The sequence below is a fragment of the Camelina sativa genome, chromosome 9 (assembly GCF_000633955.1).
Source record: "Camelina sativa cultivar DH55 chromosome 9, Cs, whole genome shotgun sequence".
In the NCBI taxonomy this organism is placed as follows: domain Eukaryota; kingdom Viridiplantae; phylum Streptophyta; class Magnoliopsida; order Brassicales; family Brassicaceae; genus Camelina; species Camelina sativa.
Window position 1 is genome coordinate 19,386,024 of NC_025693.1, and position 20,313 is coordinate 19,406,336.

Sequence of the window (20,313 nt, forward strand, 5' to 3'; positions counted from 1 at the left end):
AATGGTTAGAAGCAAACCAGTGATATGGTTGAAGAATTTAAACCGCCTGCCAGTACTCAATAATGACATACGAAACGCATGGAGAGAGAGTGGAACTTTGTAGAGATCGCAGGGGAGATTAGGGTTCCTTATGCACTAGTTACCGCAGACGTATCAGTAGAGAACCAAAGATGGAGTAGAGATAGAGAGAGATCCTGATTACTAGCTCGAAAGCTCAACGCTCTATTGCGGATGGTGGTGTCGATTTGGCGAAGAAGAAGATCTGTAGATTTGAAAGAGCTTCGGTGTAGTCGGTGATTCCATTATGTCCAGATCGTGTAGATGACTGCCTGCCAAGCGATGAGTAGAAGCTTCTTGGCCACTCGTGTTCCTCTATAGCTTGTGAGAGAGTCAATCGTCTGAGTCCAGGAGGAGAAAGGTACAAAGCTGCATCGGCGAGCAACCTCCGACCAGATCGCCCAAGTAAACTAACACTGAAAGAGGATGTGATCTCGCGACTCAGGCATAGACGCACAGAGTAGACAGTGAGAGTCTACTTGAAGTCCCCAGCTCAGAAGACAGTCTCTTGTCAGACAACGATCCAAAATAAACAGCCAAGTAAGAAAATTATGCTTCGGGATCCCACCTGAAAACCAGACGATGCTATGCCAGGGAACAGTAGGAGAGACACCCCTAAGAGCAGAGTAGATGGTACCAGTGTTGTGACGAGACTTGCAACAATCATCAATCCACCATTGGTAAGAGTCACCTTCCTCAGTTAATGTGATTGTTGAAAGTTCAATATGGACATTGACCTGAGATTCCGACCTTGCAGGGGGAAGATGCCAAGATCCTCGCCTCCAAAGGTCAGCAAGACAAGTGCTTCGACGAATACCAATCTGATACAGCCCGTCTCCTTGGAGGTATGACAGCATTTTCCCTAACCTGCACCAATTATCAGTCCAGAATTTACATGATTTTCCATTGCCTAGTTTGAACTTGACCCACAAATAGGCTACATCTCTAATCTTAAGCAGCTTATTTGTTAACCAGGAGAACCAACTGCAAGGCTTGCGAGTCCAAAACAAACTCAGATCATTCGACAGCACTACTCTTCGAAACCATGACACCCAAACTGAGCCAGACCTGAAGAAAAGGAGCCAAATGAGTTTTACCATACAAGCTTTGTTCCAAGTAAACAAGTCCCTAAGTCCCAAGCCTCCCTCCTTCTTTGCCCTGGTGACTGTATCCCATGCTACACGAGCTGAGTGATGCCCCTCCGTCGTTCCTTTCCATAGAAAAGCACTTGAAAGAGAGTTTAACTGTTTTATACATTTCTTTGGCAGGACAAACCCTGAAGACCAGAAGTTTGAGATTCCAGCGATGACAGAATTCAGCATTTGAAGCCTTCCTGCGAATGAAAGAGACTTCGTTGACCAAGCAGTAAGGCGACCCTTTACCTTCTGAATTAGAGGCGCACAATCAAGCAAGGTAAGTTTCTTTGTGCACAGTGGGAGTCCTAGATATCTAATTGGCAATTGTCCATGACTAATTCCCGTGGTGGCTGCTAAGTTGTCAATTTCAGGCTGAGATAATCCGGAGGTAAAGAACCTAGTTTTTGGAAGGCTGATCGCTAACCCTGAAACCGCTTCAAACTCTTTAAGCACTTGGAGGACATTCTGCAACGATGACGCAGAACCATCAATGAAGATCAGTAAGTCATCAGCAAAGCATAAATGAGTTAGCTTTATTTCTGAGCAGCGGTGGTGATAGTTTATTTTCCCTTCTTCAGCCGCTTGGTCAAGGCAAGCAGAGAGACAGTTCATAGCCAGAACGAAGAGGTATGGAGAGAGGGGGTCCCCTTGGCGCAAACCCCTCGAACCCTTGAAGTAACCATGGACGTGTCCATTGAAGCCAACCGAGAAGGTAGGTGTGCAGACACAAGCTTTGAGCCAACGAAAGTAAATCTCTGGAGCGTGTATTACATTTGCGTTTGGAGCGTTCGAAAATCTGAAGCAAATTGTTGTCGAAAATGGAACAACAACAACATTGGTATATCTCTCTTTGTTTCGTTTATGTTCTTTGAGGTTTCTTAATTGTAAGCTCCAACCTTAATTTCTGGGTCAACCCTAAAATATATATATATTTTTTTGTTGTTGTTGTTGTTATTTTGATCTACGTTGACAGCAAAATCGATGGCGAGGACAGGATCAGTGAGTTGCCTGAATGTTTGCTTCTGCACATATTGTCTTTACTTCCGACAGAAATTGCTATAGCCACTAGTGTTTTGTCTAAACGTTGGAGATCTCTTTGGAAGGTGTTGCCAAATCTCAAGTTCGATTCTAGCTATCACCAATACGACTATAGATTTTCAGAGAATCTTTGCAGATCTTTGATTCTATATAAAGCTCCGGTTCTAGAGAGTTTGCATTTGGAAGTCGGACATAAATGCGATGCTTTTGAGTTGAGATTATGGATTGGAATTGCATTTTCTCGCCATGTGCGTAAATTGGTATTGGATTTTCAGTTTGATGAGGAAGGCTTTGTACACACTTCTCGAGAGATTTGGGAAGATGTCATAACACACTCGAGATCTTGGAACTCAAGTATAATATTCTTATAGATCTTCGACTTCCTGTTTGTTTCGAGTCCCTCAGAGAGCTGCACCTTTACCTTGTAGAGTTTGAAGATGAAGAATCTGTTTCCAACCTTTTCTCTGGCTGCCCTTGTCTCGAAGATTTGGTCGTGCATAGAAATTGCAATGCCGATGTAGCGAATTTCATTATTGAGGTGCCATCATTACAGAGACTTACCATAGAAGTTGTATGCTCAGGAATGGGGGATGGAGGCTATGTGATAAATCCCCTGCTTTAAAGTACTTGGACATCATCGGGTTTCATGATCTTGAGTTTTGTTTGATTGAGAAAGCACCAGAGCTAGTGGAGGAAAAACTCTGTCACGTTTCCAAAATAGTTGATGAGAACATCCTGGAAACTATAACTCCAGCCAAACGTCTTTTGTTGGACTTATCACCCTTACATGCAGTGCCGGCTTAACTAGGAGGGTAGGCAGTGCGACCGCCCCGAGTACATAAATTAAAAGGGCATATACGTATAAGAAAATGGGTACAAAAAAAAAATATATAAGTTAAAAGATGCACAAAAAAAATGTAAATTAAGGGGGTACAAAAAAAAATTGGTAAGTTATAAAAGAGCACAAAAAAATTTCTATGAACCAAAGAGACCCCAAAAAAAAAATCAGTAAGTTTTTCTATAGGTTAAGGGGAATTTTTTTTTAGTTTGCCCAGGGGCATGTAATATGTTTAAGCCGACACTGCTTACATGTAATGTAATTTTTAGATTTTAGCATTTTTGCGGGGTTTTCTCTACAAGTGGGCTCTAACATTGTTTTTGTGTACTAATTAATGCTTTTGCCTCCTGCACCAGATTAAGTATCCTACTGGTATTATCTTCCATCAGCTTGTATCTTTGGAGCTATATACAGGTGGAAAAGAGTGGTGGCATATACTTTTGCTCATGCTCGACAGTTCTCCTAAATTACAAATCCTCAAGCTCATTGACGTGAGCCATTATATTCATCCTTTTCTTTTCTTTCACAATGCTCCACTTTCAGGTATTTTGTTGATATTTAAAGGTTACATTAATTGCATTGATCTCAGTCATGGTGGCATAGTGATAAGGGTTATCTGGTGGACCGGAAATGGAATCAACCAAAGTGTGTATCTGAATGTTTGTTGGTCCATCTTGAGACACTCGAGTGGACAGGATACGAATGGCAACGAGAGGATGAGAAAGAAGTGGCTACATTCATATTAAAGAACGCAAGATTGTTGAAGAAAGCTACTCTCTCCACAAAACCAATCAATTCTAAAGAGCTCGAGAAGTTGGAAAAGAGATGTGAGATGCTCAACGAGTTAGCTAGTGTGGCCAGGGCTTCCAATTCATGTCACCTTGTGTTTAAAACCTAGTAATCTCTTGTACTTTTACGATGCTGTTCCCAAAACACCCGAGAATTTAGTCAAGATTTTCTTTGTTTTGTCACTTTGTGTACTAATGTAGAAGACTGTTGTTGTGTGATTGAGCCTAAATTTAGAAAGGCCGAGTTATGAATGAAGCCCATTAATGTGTGTACTTGTGGACTCGGTTCAAATTTAAAACTTCTCATCACAGAAAAGAAAACGATTCGGTCTCATTTTCATTTTCTCATACTCTCCAACCTCTCTTTCCTCTCCAGATCTTGTGCTCGAGTGGGGGTGACTGCTGTAACTGTAAGTGTAGCTATGGCATAACTATTTTGTTGTTTTCAGCTTTGTTTCTGACTCGTTAATCGCCACTGTTGCCATATCTCTAAGCTTTAGCGGGTTTCTTTGTGTTAGTTTGCGTTTATTGTTTTGCAAGAAAGATTATGAACTCAAGAATGTTTCAGAATAACTCTCTTATTAGCTTAAAGAAAATAACTCAAAACTTTAAGCTCTTACAATCTCAATCTCAAATTCACTCTCAAAACTTATGCTAATGTCATAACCCAACATAGCCTTTTATATAAAACCCCAAAACCAAACCAACTAGGAAACACCTTATGTCTAGATAACTCCTAAACATAACAAGACTTATCTCTAATCATAACTCGATTAGGACTTCAAACTTTCAAGCTTATCCAACATTCTCCCTCCTAAGCTTGAATCCTTCCTTAGACACATCTTGAACTCCAACATGATCTTTCATCTCTCTGAACTTGTTCTTGTCAAGTGCTTTAGTTAGAATGTCTGCTTTCTGTGCTGTTCCAGGAACATGTTCTATCTCATTTTGTCCATTCTCAATGCACTCTCGTATGAAATGGAACCTGCGATGAATATGCTTGCTTCGTTTGTGAAAGACCGGATTTTTGGTAAGAGCAATTGCAGACTTGTTGTCAACTCGGATGGTAACCTTCTCACTCTCTGTTCCAACAATTTCAGCAAATAAATCTTGGAGCCATATAGCTTGTTTAGCTGCCTCTGTAGCTGCCATGAATTCTGCCTCACATGAAGATAGAGCAACAACCTGTTGCTTCTGAGTACACCATGTAATCGAACACTCATTGAAATAAAAAACTTGTCCTGCTGTGCTTTTCCCATCATCCAAGTCCACACCATGACCACTATCACTGTAACCTATCAAACCAGTGTTCGATCCACGCTTGAAATAAAGTCCAAGAGAAGTTGTCCCACGTAGATAGCGAAGAATCTGTTTTAACGCAGCTCCATGTGATTCTCGTGGCTCCTGCAAATATCTGCTTAATACCCCAACTGAGAAAGTCAAATCAGGTCGCGTATGGAGTAAGTAACGAAAGCATCCAATATTTCTTCTGTAAGCCTCAGCATCTATACACCTCTCATGTGATGCCTTAGACAACTCCAAACCAAACTCCATAGGTATAAGAACAGAGTTGCAATCACTCATACCTGATTCTTCCAAGATCTTCCTCGCATATCTTTCTTGAGAAAGCATGATTCCTTCTTTCATTTGAACAACTTCGATACCAAGATAGTATGTAAGCAGCCCCAAATCGCTCATCTCAAATTTGCTCGACATGTTCTTCTTGAACTCAAGTATTAGTTCCAAATTAGAACCTGTGACAAGTAAGTCATCTAGGTAGACTGCAACGATCAACAGATGATTATGCACCTTTTTCCTGTATAGCGAAGGTTCCTTAGAACATTTGTCGAAGTTTAGCCCCAGAAGAATTTTGTTCAACTTAGTGTTCCAAGCTTGAGGTGCCTGCTTTAAGCCATAGAGAGCTTTGTGTAGCTTGTACACCTTTCCCTCACAACCATTGACAACAAAACCCTCAGGTTGAACAACATATACATCCTCTTTCAACTCTCCATGGAGAAATGCAGTCTTAACATCTAAGTGATGCACTTCCCACCCATTCGACGCAGCTAAGGCAATAATGAATCTTATTGTTTCAATACGAGCAACAGGCGAGAATACCTCATCAAAGTCTACACCATGTTTTTGTACGTAGCCCTTTGCTACTAGTCTAGCCTTGTATTAGTTAATGCTATTATCCAAATTTCGTTTCACCTTGAAGACCCACTTTAAACCGATAGGCTTACTACCAATATGAGGATCAACCAGACTCCATGTTTTGTTCTTAGTAATGGAGTTAATCTCTTCTTTACACGCATCCCTCCATACTTTAGATTTACTAGCTTCTTCAAAGTCCCAAGGTTCTTCATTAATCATCAGCAGGAAGTGCTCTCCTTCACGTTCTGCTAGCAAAACGTAATCCTTTAAGTAGGATGGCTTAGTGGTTATCCTCATAGATTTTCTTACAGCTTGCACTGGTGTAGAATGTTCTATTTCTTCAAGATCCTCTGTTCCATCTGATTCCTCTTCATCAATAACATTATCATTGTCACCTCTGTTCTCTTCTGCATTATTAACAACAATACTGTCCCTGAGCCCGTTGTTTCCAAAGTCTCCAAAAGTAAGAGTAAACATCCCTGTCTCTGCCTGACACTCATTACTCTTGTTCCATTCCCAGCTTCTGCTCTCATCAAAATAAACATCACGACTTACTGTAACTCTGCGACTAGTTGGATCAAGGAGCCGATAGGCTTTCTTACCAGGTTCAGTCCCAAGGTACACAAGTTTCTTGCTTCTATCATCGAGTTTCTTCACATGTGGAGCTTCATTTTTGGCTTACCCAATGCAACCAAAAACCCGCAAGTGTTCTACATTCGGCTTCTTCTTCTTAAGAGCTTCATACGGTGTTTGGTCTTGCAAAGTTCTGGTTCCTACTCTGTTCAAGAGATATGTTGCGTGTCGTACAGCTTCACCCCAAAGATAATTAGGCATACTCATGTGTTTTAGAATGCTCCGAGTCATCCTGTTCCGTCTCTCTACCACTCCGTTCTGTTGAGGCGTGTAAGGAGCAGTGAGATGCCTGTGTATTCCATGTTGCTCACAAAAACTCAAGAATTCTTGAGATAGAAACTCTCCACCTCTATCTGTTCGAAAGGTTTTGATGGAGGCTCCTACTTCTTTCTCAACAAGTGCTTTGAACACTTTGAACTTCTCAAACGCCTCGCTTTTCTCTTTTAGGAGACTTGTCCACATGTAACGAGAAAAATCATCGATTAGCACAAATATATACCTCTTTTGCGCAGCTGTAGAAGGTAAAATCAGCCCGCGCAGGTCCCCATGAACTAATTCAAGCGCTTGTGATGCTCGGTAAGGTGTTGATTTAGGAAAAGCTCGCCTAGCTTGCTTTCCAAAACAGACATGATGCATAGGTGTCTTTTACTATTGGAACACTTGGTATGCCAATAACTAGCTCTTTTGAAACCATTGCCTTGATAGTCTCAAAGTTAACATGTCCTAATCGGGCATGCCATATTTCTGAGTTGGTTGAAGCCTCTAATTGCAGACATCTCGTATGTTTGACCTCCAAACTTACCTTGTACAGTCTGTTTCTCGACCGGTTGGCTTTTACTAACATCTTTCCATCTTTGTCATGCAAAGTAAGATAGTTCTCTTTCATCGTGACTTCACATCCTGATTCAGTGGCTTGTCCGAGGCTTATGATATTGCTGTTGAGTTCTGGTATATAGTAAACCTCTGCTAGAACCTTCTTTCCTCCATCTTTAGTCAAGAACATAATAGAACCCTTTCCTTCTATGTTAACTCTCGAATCATCACCAAGACGTACTTTTCCTGTCACCATTGAATCCAATTTGCAGAACCAATCACGATTCCCTGTCATGTGATTGCTCGCACCGTTGTCCAAATACCATGTGTTGTCCGAACATTGCTCATAATCTCTAGGCTTAACTTTCTTCTCATTGAGATATACAACCTCATGTACCATAAGCGACTCTGCTTCATGTGTGTCATCTTGATCCCCTTTTCCTTGTTCTTCTTGAAGTTTAATGATTTTCAGAAGACGGTCTGGACACTCTGATGCATAATGTCCGAGTTTGTCACATCTAAAACATATGATCTTACTCTTGTCTCGTTGTTGATAGCCATATTCCTTCTGTTGGTAACTGTAATCCTTTTGCTGATAGCCAAAACGTCCAGAACCTCTTCCGCGACCTCTACCCTGACCACGATTTGCTCCTCTACCTCTGCCTCCTTCATAGAAGTAATTTGGTGGTTGCGAATCTGAAGAATTTGCATACATAAGTTTGTCTTGTCCCTCCACTGATTCTTCCTCCAAAAGTGTACGTTCTTCATATGTTTTTAGTCTGCCAACAATGTCTTCGAAGGTCGTTGTATTGAGGTCGAGGACTTGTTCTAGTGATGCGACTATGTGTATGAACTTTTTCTTCGGTAGGCTGTTAAGAAACTTTTTCACGATCTTTGGTTCTTCAATGACTTCTCCCAAAGAAGCTGATTTTGTAGCTATTTCTGAAAGCTTGCCCACAAAAATCATCAATTGTCTCAGTTTCTTTCATTCGCAGTCTGTCAAACTCTGCTGTTAGGGTCTGCAGTCTAGCCTCTTTGACTCTGTCAGCTCCAAGGTTTCTGGTTTTGATCGAATCCCACACGGCTTTAGCAGTTTTTAGGTTACCAACTTGAAGAATCAGAGATTCTGGTATCGATTGAAACAATAAAGCCCTTGCCAGATCATTCTTCTCTTCTTCCTCTGATCCAGGGTCTATTGCTTCCCACACCTTGTGAACGCCAAGTGCCACCTGCATCCTCATAGACCATACGGTGTAGTTAACAGTGGTAAGCATCGGACATTGTATGGAGGATGTTCCTCCCTCCTTCGGTTTGTTGGTTGCTGCAACGATTTCACTCATATCTCGAATGAAGTTTTGTGATCAGTTGATATAGAACCTAGACGCTCTGATACCAAATATTGTTTTGCAAGAAAGATTATGAACTCAAAAATGTTTCAGAATAACTCTCTTATTAGCTTAAAGAAAATAACTCAAAACTTTAAGCTCTTACAATCTCAATCTCAAATTCTCTCTCAAAACTTATGCTAATGTCATAACCCAACATAGTCTTTTATATAAAACCCCAAAACCAAAACCAACTAGGAAACACCTTATGCCTAGATAACTCCTAAACATAACAAGACTTATCTCTAATCATAACTCGATTAGGACTTCAAACTTTCAAACTTATCCAACAGCGTTTGCGTTTGCGTTTGTGTTTGGAGCGTTTTTTATTGCGATAGCAGTGGGAACTGAAGGATAATGGAAGAGAAATGGTATGTTTTGCTCTGTGGCATCCTTTTCTGTGGTTTCCTTGCCTGTAAAATTTAAACCCTATTCTGTGGTTTCATTTTTTTTTTTTTTTTACTGAATCTTGAAAGCAAAATCGGTGGTGAAAGTTTGAGCAATCGAGGTGTTGTGAACAAGGACAGGATCAGTGAGTTGCCTGAAGCTTTAATTCTGCACATATTGTCTTCACTTCCAACAGAAACTGCCATAACCACGAGTGTTTTGTCTAAAAGTTGGAAATCTCTTTGGAAGGTGTTGCCAAATCTCAATTTTGACTCTGATTATCATTATCGAGATACATTTTCAGAGAATTTATGCAAATCTTTGATATCACATAAAGCTCCGGTTTTAGATAGTCTGCATTTGAGAGTTGAAGATGAGAGTGATGCTTCGGATGTTGGGATATGGACTGGGATTGCTTTTGCACGCCATGTGCGAGAACTGGTACTCAGTTTTCCATTTGAAGATGAAGGCTCAGTAAGATTTCCGAATGTTTTGTGTAGTTGCAATGATACACTAGAGATCTTGAAACTCAAGTTTTCAATTCTTCTAGACCTCCCTTCTCGGGTCTGTTTCAAGTCCCTTAGAGAGTTGCACCTTTACTATGTACTATTCAAAGACGAAGAATCTGTTTCAAACCTTTTATGCGGCTGTCCTAGTCTTGAAGATTTGGTGTTGCATCGGATGAGAACTTACGACCATGTGGAAACTTTAACTATTGCAGTGCCTTCATTACAGAGACTAACCTTAAAAGATTTTTCCTATGGAGATGGTGATGGAGGCTATGTGATAAATGCTCATTCTTTGAAATACTTGAACATCTATGGGTTCCATCGCCTTGAATTTTGTCTGATTGAGAATGAGCCAGAGCTGGTGGAGGCGCTTATCACCAATGTTTCTGATGTAGCCAATGAGAACTTTCTGGAATCTCTAATTTCAGCCAAACATCTTTCCTTAGACTTCTCACCCTTGAAGGAGGTAATTTTTAGGTTTAAGATTTTCCTTGTGTTTTTTTATCTGCAATTGGTCTAACAGTTTCAGATTTTCCATGTGTTTTTTATCTGCACAGATTAAGTATCCTACTGGTAAAATCTTCAATCAGCTTCTATCTTTGGAGCTACATACAAACAAAGAAGAGTGGTGTAATCTTCTTTCGCTCATGCTCCCTAGTTCTCCTAAATTGCAAATCCTCAAGCTCAACGACGTAAGCCATTACATTAGTAAACTACCTTTTTTCCCAGTGCTCTTTCAGGTATCTTACTGATCTTGAATATTACATTCATCTCAGTCAAGAAGGAAATATCTTGATAAAGATAAGCTGGCGGACCGGAAATGGAATCAACCAAAGTGTGTACCTGAATGTTTGTTGTTCCATCTTGAGACATTCGTGTGGACAAGATACGAATGGCAACAAGAAGAGGAGCATGAAGTTGCCACATACATCCTTAAGAACGTAAGACGCTTGAAGAAAGCAACTCTCTCCACATACCCCATCGAATCTAAAGAGCTTGAGAAGTTGGAAAAGAGACGTGAAATGCTCAACGAGTTGGCTAGTGTGGTTAGGGCATCAAACTCATGTCACCTCCTGTGTGATGAAGCTGATACGTACTCTTTCTAGTTAATTATTAGGATATTTTCCTGTTCAATTAGGATTTCTAATTTGTAGATTTATAAAACTGTTTAGAATAGATGATGAATGCAAAAGCCAATTTCGATTTACTTGATGTATTTAATTCTTACAAATTTAGTCACCCACTCTCTTAGGGTTCAGCAACACATAAAAAGCGATGAAGTGCCCCAACTACTAAAAATATATCTCCAATTATTGGTTTTCTCAAATCCTTTGGAAAAGTGCAAAACTGCAAATCAATCTACTTCATATGAGTTGGGGTTCTTAATAAGAATCTAGCACCCATATATATTTAGTTAATGAGGTAAATGTTAACTCTATAATCTTATATTGTATAGTTTATATATGATTAGCAATGTTTTTAAAACCGGACTGGTAACCGAATCGGGAAAGCTTTTGGGTCATGAGTCAATATGGTTCGACCGGGGTCAACCGGGTTCAATTGATTTTGATGATATTTTTATAAATAATAGGTATGAATATGTCTTCTATTTTTTTTAATGATTATAACTATGATATAATTGGATATACCAAATAAAATAATTCAATAATCATAATATTTTTAAAAAACATTAAAAAGTAATAAACTCAAACTGTAACAAACTTAAAGTATAACCAGTACTAGTAAAATATTTTAGAAATTCAAATCTAAAAGCAATAAGATAATAAGAGTGTAGAACATGCAATCTTCATTGTCTAAGAAACCCTACTATTGCTGATTTGCTAAGAAGAAAACTTAAAAAGGTAATTAATTAAATTAATTGTACTCAAATTTACAAAAAAAAAAGTAGAACCCGGTTTTATCCGGTTTAATGGTTCACCGGTTTTTGGTTTTTTGGCGGGTTGATATGGTTTTTTACCGGTTCAATTTCTTTTGGGTTTTGATATTAACCCAACCCGGACATGATGCCGGTTCGCGGGTTAACGTGGTTCGACCGCCGGTCCGGTCCGGTTTTGAAAACATTGATGATTAGCATAGTGTTGGTGTATTAAGTCTCCTTTAGCTTAATACACTTAATATATATATACTTGTATAGTTACTGATTACCAAATTAATGAGAAATTAGATTATTCTTTCATCTCTCTCTCTAACTGTCAACATGGTATCAGAGCAAGAACGTTAGTGAGAGAATCTTCTTCCGCTTTGTTGAATTCGATTGATTCATCATCCGATCTTTCGATTTCTCCTTTGATTTCTCATTCGATCATCTTTTTCTCTTTGGGTTTCTCTTTGATTTTGTTTTTGGAGCTCAAATCCAGCTCGATTTCACGATTTTGCTTTGCGATGAGTGCGACGTTTGATCAGATTGCTTCGCTCTTTATTCTACATCTTTTGCTGGCGATTGCAGTGTTCATCATCCTCGTCGTTGCTCTCGTAAGTGTTCTTGTTGTTACTTTCTCTGCTTGAGAGATTGGTGATTTCCGATTAGTTCTTGGTTTTGTATTCTTGGTTATGGCGAATTCAGTATCCGATTCAGCTCAACAACCTGATCAATACAACAATCCTTACTTCCTTCATGGCACTGATCATGCTGGATTGGTTTTAGTCTCGGATAGATTGACTACAGGTGCAGAGTTCAATTCATGGCGAAAATCCATGCGGATGGCTCTCAATGTCAGGAACAAAATGGGATTTATTGACGGTACGATCTCTAAACCATCATCAGATCACCGTGACTATGGTTCTTGGAGCCGTTGCAACGATATGGTTTCTACTTGGTTGATGAACTCTGTGTCTAAGAAAATAGGAGCGAGTCTTTTGTTTATTCCAACTGCTGAAGGGATTTGGAAGGATATAATCTCGCGGTTTAAACAAGATGATGCTCCGAGAGTTTATGAATAGAGCAGAAACTGAGCTCACTTCATCAAGGGTCAATGGATGTGACTGCTTATTATACTGAGTTGGTAACTCTTTGGGAGGAGCTTAAGAACTATGTCGAGCTCCCTGTTTGTACTTGTGGCAAGTGTGAGTGTAATGTTGCTGTGTTATGGGAGAAATTGCAACAAAGGAGTCGTGTGACTAAGTTTTTGATGGGATTAAATGACTCGTATGAAGCTACTCGTCGTCATATATTGATGATCAAACCCATGCCATCTATTGAGAATGCTTTTCACATGGTTACTGAGGATGAGAGGCAACAGAACATTGCTAAACCCACTCGGACTGATGGTGTTGTCTTCCAAGCTTCTGGTCCTCCTACTGCAGCTGTTACTGATGCTTCTGCCTATGGTGGATCACCTGAGCATGTTGCTTATGCTGTTCAAAACTCCTATCGACCAAAGCAATCTCGACCTCTCTGCACTCATTGTGGCATGATAGGACATGTGGTTCAGAAGTGTTTCAAACTTCATGGTTATCCACCTGGATACATTCCTGGCTTCAAGAGTATCTCTTCTAGTTATCATGCTCAAAGACCACACTCACAGAATCAGGCTCCATCTAAGAATCAGAATCAAGGTCCATCTCATGCTCAATATCAACCGGGAACTCATGCTGTTGCCAATATCACATCGACGGTGCCTTATGTTCCTCCACCTGCCTTGAGTGTGATCAATCTGGATGTTTGTAAGATGAGTTCAGACCAGATGCAGACTCTGATTCAGCAACTTTCTGCTCACATGACTCTTCCATCAAATCAGGCTCCTATCAAGGTTTCTTCCATTTCTGAACATGGTGTTATGGCTGTTGAATCATCTGCTGGTAATATTCCTTTTTCTTCTTCTTCACTTTGTTATGAACATGACCGCCTTACTTTTCAACATCAATGTCTATCATCTCTTTATTCAAATCTTCCACATGGTTCTTGGATTATAGACACTGGTGCCACAACGCATGTTTGTTCTGATCTTGCATTGTTCAGTGAAACTATACTTGTATCTGGTGCGACAGTCTCTTTACCGGATGCAACTAGAGTTGATATTGCACACACTGGCACAATTCATCTCTCGCATTCACTCATCTTACGTGATGTTTTACATGTTCCTTCTTTCAAATTTAATTTGATATCTGTTAGTAGTTTGTTGAGATCTAGCAATTGTTCTGCACATCTCTTTCCTGACTCATGTTTTATTCAGGAGTTTATTCAGGGCTTGATGATTGGTAGAGGCATCTTATTACATAATCTCTACATATTGCAACTTGACTCCACTGCATCTCATGCTTCGTCTTCCATCACGCATCCTTCCACTCCGTCTCATTTCTTTGGATCCTTGGTGGTTGATGGTGATCTCTGGCATGCTCGCCTCGGACATCCATCTGCTGACAAGTTACAGCATATTCCTGGTACTGTCTCAAAGTCTACGAAGTCTTCGTCTCCTTGTCATGTGTGTCATTTAGCTAAACAAAAACGTTTGTCCTATGAGTCTCATAACAAATTGTCAGCTTTACCATTTGATTTACTATACATAGATGTTTGGGGATCTTTCTCAACAGAATCAGTAGATGGATATAGATATTTTCTTAGTATAGTTGATGATTGTACTAGGGCTACTTGGTTATACATGATGAGAAATAAAAGTGAAGTTTCTACACATTTTCAAGATTTTATACGTCTGATTCATACTCAATATAATTCAAAGATTAAAATCATACGAACTGATAATGCTCCTGAATTAGCATTTACAGATATTATTAAGACAAATGGAATATTGCATCAGTTTTCTTGTGCTTACACACCTCAACAAAACTCTATAGTTGAAAGAAAACATCAACATCTCCTAAATGTGGCTAGAGCTTTACTTTTTCAGTCCAATGTCCCACTTGTATATTGGAGTGATTGTGTATTAACTGCAGTTTTCCTCATCAATAGAACTCCATCTACTTTACTTCATAATGCCACACCGTATGAGTTACTTACTAAACGAAAACCAGAATATAATGTTCTTAGATCTTTTGGCTGTTTGTGTTATGTTTCCACTTTGTTAAAAGATTGTCATAAGTTCAGTCCTCGTTCTGATAAGTGTGTCTTCTTAGGGTATGCGTCTGGTTACAAGGGCTATAAAGTGTTGCATTTAGACACAAACATTATCTCCATATCTCGTAATGTCATTTTTCATGAAAACATTTTTCCTTTTCATGATATCTCTGCATCTTTTCCTTCTGAGTTTTTTAGTTCCAAGATTTTACCTGTTTCGATTCCTTTACCTGCTGATGTGATGCATTCATTACCGACCCCTCTTGCATCACCGTCACATGCATCATCTGAACATGTGCATACACCCTCTAGTGCTAATCCTCCTGCCACAGAGAGTGTTACAGCAGATACTGGTGTTGTTCCTCTAAACAATGCTAGACCGCGACGCACAGCTAAGGTACCGGGCTATTTGTCTGATTATCCTTGTGCTCTTTCTCGTCTTTCATCATCTATTCCTTTTCCAGAAACACATAAAACTCCATATCCACTTTCTTCAGTTCTTTCTTATGAACAATTCAAATCTCCCTATCAGTCAATTGTTCTTTCTTTTTCTCTCGACACTGAGCCTACATCTTTTCAACAAGCCATCAAATGTAAGAAATGGACGAAGGCTATGGATGTGGAGCTAGATAACATGGAGGATAGTGGGACGCTTGAGGTTGTTTCTCTACCCCCTGGTAAAAACGTGGTTGGTTGTAAATGGGTTTATACAATCAAATACAATGCTGATGGTAGTGTTGAGCGATATAAAGCTCGATTGGTAGCCAAGGGTTTTACTCAACGGGAGGGAGTAGACTTCTTTGAAACTTTTTCACCAGTTGCTAAGATGGGTAGTGTGAAGTTTCTTCTTGGTTTAGCAGCAAAGCTAGGATGGAGTCTTTGCCAAATGGATGTCACAAGTGCCTTCTTGCACAGTGAACTCGATGAAGAAATATACATGAGCCTTCCACTTGGATATACTCTGGCTTCTGGTGTCTTACCTCTGAACCCTGTCTGCCGCTTGAAGAAATCCATATATGGCTTGAAACAGGCTTCTCGCCAGTGGTATAACTGTTTCTCTAATGTTCTTTTGAACAATGGATTCACTCAGGCTCCTTCTGAGAACACTTTATTTGTCAAAATGACTGGTTCATCTTTCATTGCACTTTTGGTGTATGTTGATGACATCATGATTGCGAGTAATAGTGATACAGAGGTTCTTTCTTTCAAAGCGATCCTTGCGAAAGCTTTCAAGATCAAGGATCTAGAACCGGCAAGGTTCTTTTTGGGGCTTGAAATAGCTTGCAACTCTTCTGGTATCTCTGTTAGTCAGCGTAAGTACTGCTTAAATCTCTTGAGTGATACAGGTTATTTAGGCTGCAAGCCAAAGAATGTTCCAATGGATCCTTCAAAGGCGTTATTCAAGGATACTGGTGTTCTTCTTTCTGCAGATGAGGCCAGTTTTTATCGAGCTTTGATTGGTCGACTGCTGTACTTGACTATCACTCGACCTGATATCACCTTCGCTGTCAACAAATTGAGCCAGTATCTATCTTGTCCTACTGATGCGCATCTCCACGCTGCTCAGCATGTTCTTAAGTATCTCAAGCGGAATCCAGGACAAGGTTTATTTTACTCTGCTCAGGATGATCTCCGTTTGACTGCTTTTTCTGATGCAGACTGGGGCACTTGTCTTGACAGTCGACGGTCAGTCACAGGCCTATGCACTTTTTTAGGTTCTTCTCTTATTACCTGGAGGTCTAAGAAGCAGAAGATCGTCAGTAGCAGCAGTACTGAATCGGAATACAGGGCAATGGCTTTAGCTTCTGATGAATTGGTTTGGTTAACACAGCTTTTGCAGGCTTTATGTATTCCACTAGTTGGACCACCGAAGCTCTACTGTGATAACAAATCGGCTACTCATATTGCCAACAACCCAGTTTTTCATGAGCGTATAAAGCATATGGAGATAGACTTGCACCGTACACGAGATCCAGTACTCGCAGGAGCCCAGCAAGTCTACCATGTCTCTACAGGAAACCAACTTGCAGATATTCTAACCAAACCTCTGCAGGCTGGCCCCTTTCACTCTCTTCTTGACAGGATGTCAGTTTCAAGTCTTTTCCTTCTATCCACAGATTCCAGTTCAAAGACTTGAGGAGGGGGTGTTAACACTATAATCTTATATTGTATAGTTTATATATGATTAGCATAGTGTTGGTGTATTAAGTCTCCTTTAGCTTAATACACTTAGTATATATATACTTGTATAGTTATTGATTACCAAATTAATGAGAAATTAGATTCTTCTTTCATGTCTCTCTCTAACTGTCAACAGTAAATAGCAATGGTCTAACCAAAAGATTTATTAGAGTTTCCAAAAATAGTTTCCAAAAATACCTTCGGTATTTTCAAAGCAACAAATGAATATGGCTCATGTCTCTGTTTGTGTGGTAGGCTACCACTGGTAACAACTTAGCATTTAAAATATGTTCACCAAAACTCTTTTATTTTGTGTGTTAGATGCAATATTCTAAAAAGCGGCTTATGCCTCAATCGCCTAAAATCACATAACTTTTGTTTTAGTGTATTTAATTTAATTTTATTTTCTAACTATCTAGATTATAAATTTTATAAGTCTAATATATATCAATACTAGATGAGAACCCGCCCGATGTGCGGGTTTAAAGTTTTATAAATTAAATTAAATTTTTAAAAATATATTAAAATTTGTTGTATATTATTTATAAATTTTTTTTTTTTGTTATAATATACTGATTTATATCCATTTACAAATATTTTACGTATATTACCATTAAAAGTGTATTTTTTACACCTAAATATACTCTATGTTACAAATATACTCTTTATCACCACCTAGAAAATGTCTATATGAACACATTAAGACAACTATTATACTTTCACATTTGCACAGTTTTTTAATTACTAAAATTGTTGGCTCAAAAAAATTTTTGAATAAAAATATATATTACATAATATACTAATCAATGATGTATCATCACAATAATGTATGACCACTATGGAGAAAACCTCGGCTACGCTCTCATCCCTTATGGTGAGAACCTTGCGTCCAACCTCCTTTACCATGGAGAGAACCTTGGCTTCATCTTCCTCCCTTGGGGAGATAACTTTGCATCCAACCTCCTCCACCTTTCTCCCTTGGGGAGATAACCTTTTGTCCAACATTCTCCACCATAGAGAGAACATCGGCTCTGCCCTCCTCCTGTGTGGAGAGAACATGTTCACATCCTTTTACTATCTCAAAATGGCTTGATCTGACAACCAATGAAAGTAAAACCTTTTCTAACGTCACAAAATCTTTTGATAGTAACTAATATTAAATTTCTCAATTTATATGTAGAAGCGTCTTCGACACATAATGATGTAGCCTCTGTCTCTGTAACGCCTCAACTGCCACCTTGCTTAGTGAGCCCATGTCCACTCTCTGTCCATGGCCCCACCTTCCTAAGTGGGCCTTACATCTATTCCCGGCCCATGGACCCACCAATATTCGATGGCCGGTTTGTTACATTTAGAAGGCTTTAAAAACTTCTTTACCGACCCTACAAATCAACAAATGATATTTTTTGTACTTTTGCCTACTCACACAGTTCCAACAATCACTTCCAGGAAGATCACCTATCATGAAGTTCTCTCAGAACCCTTGACCAAAAAATATGTGCATTGCGGTGACATATGTGGCTAAATCAGTTCTTTTAAACATTTCCGTAAACCAGGGTGTCATAGTCTTTGAGCTGCTATGGACTATCAACAACGATTTATGTTTTTCCAGTCTATCTATTTATATTTTTTGTAAGCTTGTGTTTGATTAGTCTATTTTTTCCATCCATTAGGTTGATGAGCTTTTACTCGTTATCTTCATTTGGGTTTGAATGAATAATGGTAACAATTATGGTTGCAAAAAAAGAAGGGTTTTATGACCAACCAATCAAGATTGAGAAATTAGAAGAAAATTACTTTGACATAATTAAAGAAGCAATAGAAAATTATATGCACGGTAATATATGAATCCCAAATAATTCAAAGATGATAATATAAATTAAATAAAACAATCTAAAAATACTACAATAAATTTTAAAATAGTATATTAGGAAAAGAAAACGCATATATTAATCTTTTTTTGGGTCCATATATTAATCTTACCTATTCCCAACTGGAAAATGAGAAAGTATGAGAAAATTTTGGTTTTAAAAATAAGAAAAATTTACATTCCCAATTAATCAAAGTTGAAAGCAGTGTTTTTTGAATAATTATTTAAATATGAGAAGATCTATGTTTATATAGAAGTGAGTATTTACAAAAATTTAGAATTAATAATTTTTTTTTTGCGCAATAATTTAGAATTAATAATTAACTGTATATTTTTCTTAATCTCTTTTTCTATTTTTTTTGTAGAATTAATAACTTAAAAATTAAAATAAGTAAATAATATTATAATTTCGAGTTTTATAATATATATATATAATCTCCTTATGATTATTTAAAAAACTCTTTTTATAAATTCTGTAATTTTTGATAATTATATTTCTACATTATTAATATTTTTTAAAACAAAATATTTTATTTTTGTTTTAATCACATTCTTCCTATTAAATATTAACCTTTGTACATGTCAAAATCTGAGATTGATAATTTGACACATGTCAAAATCTTGTTAATGGCTAACTTTCAAAACCTAACTTTATATAATAAGATATATATATATATATATATATATATGTGTGTGTGTGATATACAGTTTCTATCTATTAAATCACATTTCTAATGGTTTATTGTGTAAACGCTTAAACCATACCCCAATTATCACCTACTTACGACCTAAGGCAGAATATTGGTCGATTTTAACACCGCCTTTTGAAAGAAAACACCATCACATAAAAATATGTGTCAACGATATTATAGACTCACTAGTTGACTATATTCAGTTTAATTCTTTAATTTTGGAGTTCGATCTTATATAACTCACACAATCACAATATAAACTAGAACTGGGATGATAAATCGAACCAAAGTAACAGCCAATTAATATTTTGGTTGTTTGGTTCAATTTCGGTTAAAGGTCTTTAACCGATCGGTAATATGTGAAATTTAGTTCGATTAAACAAAAACATCGGTTAGTTCGGTTTAGTTTTAAATATACACTACAAGAAAAACTGTTAATAGCCACATTCAAGCTTCAAAAAGTTCCTGGCTACAATAATTTAGCCAAGGAATAGACACAACCTTGAGACGAAGTAATTCATAGCTAATTAGTGGTAATGTTGTGGCTAACTAGCCACAAAAATAATTTTGTGACTAACTGTGGCAAATTTCAACAACTAGCCACAATAAAATTAATGGCGCAATAGCCAGGAAAAATTAATCTACATTTCGTGGCCCATATAGCCACAAATTTGGTTTGAAGAGATTTATGGCCTGCACACAAAAGTGTTGTTGCTGTTTGTGACTATATTGCTTTCATATTTATCAAATCACGTCACTTAACAAAAGATATTTAAAAAAAAAAAAACAGAATTAGCCAC

General features: G+C 38.3%; 1 protein-coding gene and 1 pseudogene across 1 annotated transcript; both read left to right on the forward strand.

Annotated features, from left to right (window-relative positions):
- Positions 2,012-3,967, forward strand: LOC104715447 (annotated as a pseudogene).
- LOC104715448 (FBD-associated F-box protein At3g49020-like) lies at positions 9,200-10,844 on the forward strand. Its single transcript, XM_019229999.1, has 4 exons — positions 9,200-9,213; positions 9,319-10,204; positions 10,296-10,430; positions 10,515-10,844. The coding sequence occupies exons 1-4, from the start codon at positions 9,200-9,202 to the stop codon at positions 10,842-10,844; spliced, it is 1,365 nt and encodes a 454-aa protein (XP_019085544.1).